Source organism: Lupinus angustifolius, chromosome LG04, assembly GCF_001865875.1.
Source record: "Lupinus angustifolius cultivar Tanjil chromosome LG04, LupAngTanjil_v1.0, whole genome shotgun sequence".
Taxonomy (NCBI): Eukaryota; Viridiplantae; Streptophyta; class Magnoliopsida; order Fabales; family Fabaceae; genus Lupinus; species Lupinus angustifolius.
In genome coordinates, this window is record NC_032012.1 from 24,199,769 (window position 1) to 24,209,588 (window position 9,820).

At 34.2% G+C, this 9,820-nt stretch overlaps 1 protein-coding gene across 2 annotated transcripts; it reads left to right on the forward strand.

Moving 5' to 3' along the window:
- Window positions 1-6,105, forward strand: LOC109346413 (QWRF motif-containing protein 2-like). Of its 2 annotated transcripts, none has more exons than XM_019585953.1 (6): window positions 1-1,679; window positions 3,031-3,150; window positions 3,475-3,591; window positions 3,686-3,775; window positions 5,314-5,424; window positions 5,511-6,105. In XM_019585953.1, the coding sequence occupies exons 1-6, from the start codon at window positions 303-305 to the stop codon at window positions 5,574-5,576; spliced, it is 1,881 nt and encodes a 626-aa protein (XP_019441498.1). In that variant the 5' UTR covers window positions 1-302; the 3' UTR covers window positions 5,577-6,105. The 2 variants fall into 2 exon arrangements, with proteins under 2 accessions (XP_019441498.1, XP_019441499.1); XM_019585954.1 differs by having other exon boundaries at window positions 2-1,679; window positions 5,317-5,424.

Here is a 9,820-nt window from a genome sequence, read left to right on the forward strand (position 1 = left end):
CTTCCAAAGATTTACCAAAACCAAAACGAAAACCCAAAGCCTCACCCACCTCAACTGCAAAACACTCTACTCTCCTCTTCTCCACTGTTGAAGTTCAACAGTTCCTTCGTTTTCACCTACTTCCCCTTTTTCTCTGCAAAATCCCGAAACTATTTCTCTCACTCTGACCCCTCAATGCTGAATCTGACTCATACCCATTTCTCGATTTCACAACCTAACCTATAACCCCTTGATCCACCAATCTCACATGTTTAAAGCTCTGATTTTTTCCCATTTTTTCAGAATAAGGTCATAGCCCTATAATGGTGGTAGCTACCATTTCAGAAGTTTCAAGACAACAACATCATCAACAATCAGAGAATGGGAATGGTAACACTGTACCTAGAAGAACAAAAGGGAGACAAGTTTCTTCAAGGTACATGTCTCCATCACCTTCTTCAATCTCCAATTCAACAACAACGACAACTTCTTCGTCTTCGTCTTCTTCTTCTAGAAGATTCCAATCCCCGCTTCTTTCACGCTCCACCAATTCGACCCCTTTGGTCTCGAAGCGGTCGCAATCGGTGGACCGGCGGCGACCTAGACCCATGACCCCAGTCCCCGACAATGCCTCCGGCGAGGTCTCAACCGCCGCGGCGAAGCTTTTGGTAACTTCGACCCGGAGCTTATCGGTTTCGTTTCAAGGGGAGGCCTTTTCGCTTCCGATTAGCAAGGCGAAGACGCCGGTTTCGGGCAATGCGAGGAAAACGGCGACCACGCCGGAGCGTCGGAGGGCGACGCCGGTGAGAGGGGGAGGAGATCAGGGTGAGAACTCAAAGCCCGTGGATCAGCATCGGTGGCCGGGTCGGACCCGGAATATGAATTCGGGTCCGAATAATTTGACTAGGAGTTTGAATGTTGGGAATGGATTTGGGAAAGTGGTGAGAGCATTGGAGGGTAGTGTTGGTAGTAGAAGGGCTTCTTTTGATGCAATTGGAGGAGGGTTGAGTTTGGATTTGGGTAAAGATAATCATAAAAAAGATGAGTTTTTTAAGGGTTCTGATGGGAATTCTAATTCACTGAAGTTAGTGAATGCTTGTTCATTGCCATTGCCACCTTGTGATCTCACTGCTTCTGATACTGATAGTGTCTCCTCTGGTAGCACTTCAAGTGCACATGACTATGCTGGTGCTGCTAAGGGATTAAGGGAGCCACGTGGCATTGTCGTGTCTGCGAGGTTTTGGCAGGAGACTAATAGCCGCCTGCGGCGGTTGCAGGATCCCGGTTCTCCGTTATCAACGAGCCCTGCTTCAAGAATGACAACTACAAGTAGGAATAATGCTTCTCAGTTGAAAAGGTATAATAGTGATGGTCCTGTGTTGTCGCCGCGAACTATGGCTTCTCCGATTAGGGGGAATGCGCGGCCTGCTTCGCCAAGTAAACTTTGGGCATCGTCACCGTCTAAGGGGAATGCTAGTCCTTCTAAGGTGAGAAGCATGGTTGCTAGTTCTATGAATAGTAGTTCTAGCAATACACCTTCAATTCTTAGCTTCTCCGCGGAGGTGCGGAGAGGGAAGATAGGGCAGGATCATATTTTTGATGCGCATATGTTGAGGCTTCTGTATAACCGGTATGTGCAGTGGCGGTTTGTAAATGCAAGGGCAGATGCTACCTGTATGACGCAGAAACTGAATGCTGAGGTATGGTTGAATTTGTCTTAGGTCACATGTTTTTTGTTGCTTTTAGTTGATATGCATATCTCAAATTGGTTTTGTTTTCGTAATTGCTTCATTTAAGCTAATGTAGTGTGGCAAATTTTGTGTAATGATTTAGAGGAACGGGGATTTGTCATACTTATAACATACAATATAATGTGCTCCCAGATGCTTTATTAAACTATAATTTGAGAAGCCCTGTTCTGGAAGTTTAGGATGCTAATGTCTTAAGGTGAAGAGTGAATGGATCTGTTGCTCAGGGGACTTTTGATGCCACATTTTCAAGAGAACATACTTGGTTTCAGAATGCACATTGACTAAGATAATGGAACTAGTTAGTCATTATGTATTTTTCCTGGACTTTTCATCTAAACCTACAAAATGTAGATAGCATTTCTCATCCAGAGTTTCTTGCTTTTAAGTACTTGGAGATCTTAAGTTTCACCAATATCATATTATCACTTAATTTCTAATAGTAGCAGGCTCATTCGATAGAGAGATCTAGTGTGTTAATAAAGAATACCGAGGAGTTTTTCCAAAAGTAGCATGTTCCCATATTTGGTGCTAGTTTACAATTAGTAAAGTTTAGAAGTTTACAAAAAGTGATTCAAATGAAATGTAAATAACCAACAAGGCTTTGGTCTAGTGGTGTAAGGCCCCGCTGGAGCCCAAAAAGACCAAAATGTTAATGGTTTGATTCCTGGGAGCGATACTTATTGGGAGGGACAGCCACACACCCCGAAATGGATTAGTTCCTTACCCATAGGGTGAGGGAATACTCTTAGTAGTACAAAAAGAAAATGAAATGTAAAAAAGTAAACCTTCTATCTATATGGAGAAAAGTATTGATTACATATTTACATGTAAAGATAAGGAATGTGTGGAATGATCATACCTTAAGTACATGAATAGAAAATAGAAATAGTTGGTGGAAATGGTTTAAGTTTACCTTAAGTAATATTCTTGGTAACGTAGTGTAGACCAATATCATATTCATCCTGAGTCATGTGATGAAGCTGACACCATTTGAGCCTTATTTAAATCACATTATAGGCTCCAGAGTTCTGTTACTATGAGTGGTATTCATGCTTCCTCGGTTTTGTATTGTGTTGAGTGTTGACAAGGTTACAGAGTTTTTATCATGAGAGGCTGTTGCACACTGCCAAAATTTGTGTTTTCTGCATATAGGTTTGCAATTGCAATTCTAATTTCATCTGTTGTGAAATAACTTACTTATAATATGTTTAGGATGAGAATGGTAGTGCTATTGGCTGATAACAGTACTACCACATCATAAAATAGTGTAGGCTAACCTAAATGTTTTTCATTGTGACAGAGACATTTGTGGAATGCATGGGTGACAATCTCAGAACTTCGTCATTCTGTCATACTTAAAAGAATCAAGTTGCTACTGCTGAGGCAAAAGTTAAAGCTAACTTCCATCCTAAAGGAACAGGTATGGTTCCGAGAATCCGAGCATACAATTTTAAAGTAATGTCCCTTGTGCAATGCATGTAGCTCATGAAAGGTGATAATCAGATCAAATTCAAGTTGTATTTTGCAACGTAGCTTCTGTTTATAAGTACTCGCATCCTTGCTGATGTGCCTGTTTATACCTTTGATGCGTACTTTGGTGTTTGGTAATATTTTAAAAACATGTGTTACTTCAAAATTATTATTTTAAACGGATTTGAAGTTATGTTTACATGGTAGTCATAGTTAACAATGCTAATGATTTTCTTATTATGTAGTAATTTAAGTTTATTTTGGTTGGTTATAGATGTCTTATTTGGAAGAATGGGCCTTTCTAGATAGAGACCACTCAAGTTCTTTGCTTGGAGCAACCGAAGCTTTGAGGGCCAGTACCCTCCGCCTTCCAGTTGTTGAAAAAGCAACAGTATGTGCTACCTTTTGCCTTTTCCAAATATATTGTCAAATGTTAAACTATTTTAAAATAAATTGTCAAATGTTAAACTTCTATTCTTTATCAGGCTGATGTACCAAATCTAAAGGATGCTTTGGGGTCAGCAGTTGATGTGATGCAGGCAATGGGATCCTCGATATACTCTCTTTCGTCAAAGGTGATTTTCTATTTTCTTCTTTAGGCGCTTTTCAGTAAGGTGCATGTGTTATTTTAATGTCATCTAACTTGTGCATAATAAGGACCACTTAAATGAAGATGTGGATTTATATTTTTCGGAATTTTATTTTATAGTTGGGATTTGAGTTAGAAGTAAGACTTTGATTGATTTGTTCAATCACTGATCAAACATTTCGTCAAGCTAGTTGAAGCTATTCTACCATATTATTATTATTATTAATTTATTATTATTATTATTATTATCATTCTTCTAATTTTTTGAATAAAAAATCCATGGAATTCAAATTCTTGAAAATATAGCCAAATTTAGCAATGTGGCCTATAAGCTTGTTGGTTTCCCCATCCCCCTTTACCCCTTTTTAACTTGATAATGGAACTTTATTCACCAAATAGTCACCTTACCGTTTAAAGTATCACAGTTATTGTTTTCATGAATATAATCAATAATGAATTGAATAATTTTGACTCAAATAGAATTTAAGCACAAGCTTTTTTATTTTTCATTTATGCAGAAACTGAAAAAGCTCAATGGTCAATAGTTTGACTGGTAGACAATATATAACACATGATCTTGATATCATAATGATCATAAATTTAAGTGAAAATTAATTAATACAGTAAAAAGGACAGATATCTTGCCTAATTTGCATAAGTATATGATGTCATTTTACAAGTGTGGTTGATCTTCTTCTTAATGTAATATATTCTTACTTATCGCTGCTTAAGCTTTGTCTTAGTCTATGAAGTGTGGACACTTCAAAAGAGTAGTCTTTTTCCTTGAATGGCATATAATAGTGACATTCATTTCAACAAAAAATAATAATTTAATATTTTATGCTTGTTTGACACTTTGACCTACTAAACATTTTTTGTACATACTGGGCTACCAGCCATGTTTAAGGTATAGCAATTTCATGCTTTTATGTGGTAGTATAATTTAGGTAATACATTCCTATCCCAAACCCCACTAGGTAGGACTGTAGGAGCCTTGTGCATTAGGCTGCCCTTTATTTCTATCCCATTCTTCTCCATGAAGTTTTAGAGTTTGTCGTGTTAGCATGTTTTTGCTCGTGTTATGTCTTGGATACATGTCAATCTCTACCATGTTTGCTTTCACCTTACTTCTGCCATTAGAGTAGTGCCTATTAAATGTTCAGAGTTCCAATGTAGCATATACCAATTACAGTTTTAAAATCTGACTTGAATGCTCAAAACGCATGTTTATATTCCATTTTGGAAATTATTGATGAATGTTTCCTTGAATCATCCCTTCGATCAGCATTAGGAAGCACTAACTAGCCCATGCATTTTAACTAATATGGTGAAAATGAGCCTGATTAATTGTAGCAATAACAACCAAGTTCACTAGGTGGGGTCTTAACTATGAAACAATCAAGCTCACTAGGACATTCACGACACGATTCATATATAATGAGGATAATGAGGAAGTGGGAGCTGTGTTAGGGTTAAGTGCATATTTTCACTCCTAGTAGTGTATCTAATATCTCGTGTTTCCAGCAGGTGGAAGAAACTAACTGTTTGGTGGCGGAAATGCTAAAGATCACCTCAAAGGAAAGGTTTTTACTTGAACAATGCAAGGACTTTTTGTCGACGTTGGCAGCCATGCAGGTAAAAGCATAGTGTCTGAAGCTTTCACGCACCAACTCCTCTATCAATATTCTTATTCCTGTTTTATATCTAAAAAATTCTTGCAGATCAAGGATTGTAGCTTAAGAACACATATGTTACAACTTTCTCGTGTACCAACTTCCAGCACCTGACAATACGTGTAGAATCGATCTTACTTGACAACTCACTCTTAATGCTACTAAGTACTAACACTACACCCAGCCTTTTATTTTCGATGGGGTTGAGATAACACAGACGGTAAAAAAAATTGGCATGGAGTTAATAGCTGGTTTTTGATGTTCCTTTGACATTTTTGAAACCTGTTGTGGTCTTGTATCTCTTGTGTGTAGTAGTATATCTTTGTATCTGGATATTACAATTTACAAAGGAGAAGAAAATGGCTTTACTCTCCACTAGGTAGCTAGAAGTTTGTATACAATTACATTGTCATTTGAGGAAAAGGGAGTGTCTATGTACATATCTATTATATGTAATCAACTAATCATTGTTTGTTAGGTAGTCTATGGCTTGGATCTTCATTTGAATCCCTGCTATATGCTCTGCTGCATTGATTATTGTTATGATCGTTTTAGCAATCACATGCATGATTTTGCATTTTGTCAGAACAATTATTCATTGCGAATGTCAATTGCTATCTTCTGGGAGAAAGATGATTGAAGACGTGTTCATGTTCCTCTATGTAAATAATTGAAAAGTGCTCATGATAGCAAAAAATGTAGCTCAGAATAATCACTTCATTTCCTTCCTGTGTAAGTGAAAAAGTAAATGTAGTCATATACCAAAAATAAAAATTAACTATGGTCAAGTTTTCAACATGATCAAACTAGGCCTTTGGGTTGATGTTATTTGGACACTACTTTTCTTAAATCATCTATATTTTATTTCCTTTTCAGAAAATAATGTTAATGACATATATATATATATTAGCAAAAAGGAATATACATTTTGCATATGAAGCAGATATAAAAAAAATGAGCACAATTATGATGTGGACGAATTGTTTTTGTCACTGAACTGTGCAAAACTGCAAATCATCCCAAAACTTAGCCATGTGTAAACATAAGCAGGAATGATAAAGAGAAAGTTACAGGTATTAGATCCAATGCTTCTTGGAGCACTCATCGGCCAGTGACATTTCTGTACGGGTCCCATGGCATCGTGTGTTTCCTAGCAGTGATCAGTATCAAATATGATTTCACAAAAAGATATGCATCAAGATATTAAGAGTGTATAATCTATACAATGTCAATGTATTATTCATCGTTGTCAACACATTATTATTATTGTAAATATATGTTAAGTAACAATTTTGGTTACATTGATACCAGGGTTTTCTATTTTGCTATCTTGACCACTGTTTTGAGTTGATCCTCTGCCACTCCTTTGTAATAAAAGATTCAACTTTGATTTTTGATTGGCCTCCAATATCTGATCATACCTTGTGACATAAACAAAAAGGTGAAAAGTGCAATCTATAAAACTAAGTGAAGTTGACCGGTAGGTTATTAAATGCTACTGCATAGAAACTATTGGTTCCATAAACATCATTTATTACAGTTTTGTTAAACTGACTTCCACCCCATAATTATTAATCAAACAAGTATCATCTCCATTAATGGAAAGACAAATAATTATTTTTATTTATATTTTTAATAATAAAAATATGATTTTATAATAAACAAATGGATAAAAGTATTATTACATATGACCTTTTATGTGTTATTATGTGACAATTACATATTTATTAATGAAGATGATCGTTCCTCTTATGTGGCCTAAGGTGAAGTGATGAACTTTATTTTATTAATCTCATTATACTAATAACATTGGTAACTATTCTTGATTTTTCAGACAAAATAATCCAAATAAATAATGAATATTATAATATATATGTATAAATTTTTATTTTGATAATGTATAGATTTTACACGGTTTAGTATATTATCAATGGAGACTTGATTAAACTTTAACTATAAATGCTTGTGAGTTGTGACTTGTACTGTGAACCACGTTTAGAGTTTATAGTAGCAAATTTGTTACTTTTTTACTATGCTTGATATAATAGTCAACATGTTGTTAACAAGTGTCCCTACCACATTTGTTAAGCTTACTAGAAATGAAAAAGATCATAAGTTTAGATTATTTCTTTTCTCGATAATATAAAAAAAGTACACGTTCCAATAACTTTTTCATTATATTTGACTCCTTAACAAGTTCTCTAAAAATATCTCATGGTTTGACATCACTACCATTCTTTTTTGGTTTCCCACATGTATCCTCGCACTGGAGGCAATCATGTCCGAGCCGGGCATATCCAGGTATCCTCGCACTGGAGGCAATCCTGTCCGAGCCGGGCATATCCACAGGTAAGTGGGGCTAACTCTCCCAACGGACATTTTTCCATCCACAACACTCGAACCCAGGTTCTTGCTTAAAGGGAATCAAGCATGTACCACTTGAACCAACGTCCGTTCTAATCTCTTTTGAGTTAAAAGAAAATATAAATCATGTAATGCCCGAAAGGGACCATCTAATAATTTTTAAAAAAATATGTATGTACTAACGGTGTAAGAATTTTTCACATTATCCTTATATTATTTATCATTCATTTTTAATCAATATTAACTCTTAAATAAAAATAATACAGATAAATTAATAAATAATATATTGATTGAGTATACGTTTTTAAAAACATGTTACTCCATATATATCATAACTTTTCCCTTGTTACCATTTGCCAATTGTTAAATTACAAAGCACTCACCTGCTTTCTTGTCACTGTTGCAATTGTACAGCAGAATTGACTTGTTTTTATCCTTTATTTTTTTGTTTATACTGTAAATGTTGGAAGTCTCACTTTTGATTATTCTATCATCAAATCGATTATTCTATCATCAAATCGATTATTCTATCATCAAATCGATTATTCTATCATCAAATCGATTATTCTATCATCAAATCGATTATTCTATCATCAAATCGATTATTCTATCATCAAATCGATTATTCTATCATCAAATCGATTATTCTATCATCAAATCAATTATTCTGTACCATTGTGAAATATTTAAAGAAAATGAATCATAAAACTTAAAGGAATCTATGTGTGTTGGTTTAACTTCAGCTAAAATAGCGGAGCACAGGTTTATAGTTCCACAAAATGTTGATACATGTGTAAATCTGCTATCATGCATCCCACATGCTCATATCTTCCAAAATAATAGTAATATTTTTACTTTCAACATTAGATTAATGTAGTTCTACTTGCACACTTTTTAAGCATGAATACTTAATTTTGTCCGACTTAAAATAATTTTTTTTTAAATTATAAACAAATAAAAAATGTTTTTTTGGCTTAATGATCAATTGCATAAATTTCAATTTGAATTTCAAAAGGAGGTTTAATTGAATTCTCTCGCAAAATTGTTTCCAAAGATAAAAAAAAAAATTTGAAAAGAGTATTTAATGGATAATCAATAACTTCATGATAACTTATGTTTTATCCATTTTCGTTTTTTATTTAAAGGGAAAATTAAAAATAGTTTTTAAGTGACTTAATGGTAACTTATTAGCTAGAATCAATTCTTTAAAAAAATGTTTACAATGACAAAATTTCATTAATTCTCATGCATGCGGTAAGAATAGGAAGAAAAAACATTTTTTACGACCCTACAAAAATAACAATACTTTTATAAGGTTTCCATCTAAATTAAATTCAAATATAGTTTTTTTTAGAGTAAAAGTTATTATTCCTACGCTAACGTAGTTTAAAATAATTTTAGACTTTCTAAGAAAAAATTGTTTGGACATTTTAATTGAAAAATACATTTTTAAGGATCCCAAATACAAAAATATATATTATAAATTTATTATGTAATTATTGATCACTTTGAATTTTCAAATATTGTGTCATAATGACGAAATTCAAATTTTTGATATTCTTTTAATAGTACAAATCGGGTTTCCTTATTTCTCTCCTTTGAATTAATTAGGAGATTGCATTTGATTTAAGCATATGCTAAAATTCTTAGCCTATAAAAAGATAAACCACATCATTTTTATTGTCTAACAAATCACAATACAAAAAAATCATTCATTCTCAAAAAAATCCTACATCAAATTTCATCCAAACAAATCTTTCATTCATCACCTATACCCAAGAATACTCGACCAAAAGATAACTAGAATCATCCAAAAAGTATAATCTTCTACGTCACACAACAATCTTCTCAATCAAAAAAATTCATTCTTCAATCATTTCTCTCTTCTCTAGACATTATCTTTCACACATAATCATCCAACAAAAACCCAAGAAATCCACGATTGTAAGACCTCTCATACACCAGAACACCACCCAAGAAATGAGGAAAAAGTA

Excerpts from the sequence above, each read along its gene's own strand:
- LOC109346413 (XM_019585953.1), top strand. The coding sequence starts at position 303 with ATGGTGGTAGCTACCATTTCAGAAGTTTCAAGACAACAACATCATCAA. Across the intron at positions 3,592-3,685 it reads CAGTTGTTGAAAAAGCAACA|GCTGATGTACCAAATCTAAA; the intron begins GTATGTGCTACC and ends ATTCTTTATCAG. Across the intron at positions 5,425-5,510 it reads CGACGTTGGCAGCCATGCAG|ATCAAGGATTGTAGCTTAAG; the intron begins GTAAAAGCATAG and ends AAATTCTTGCAG.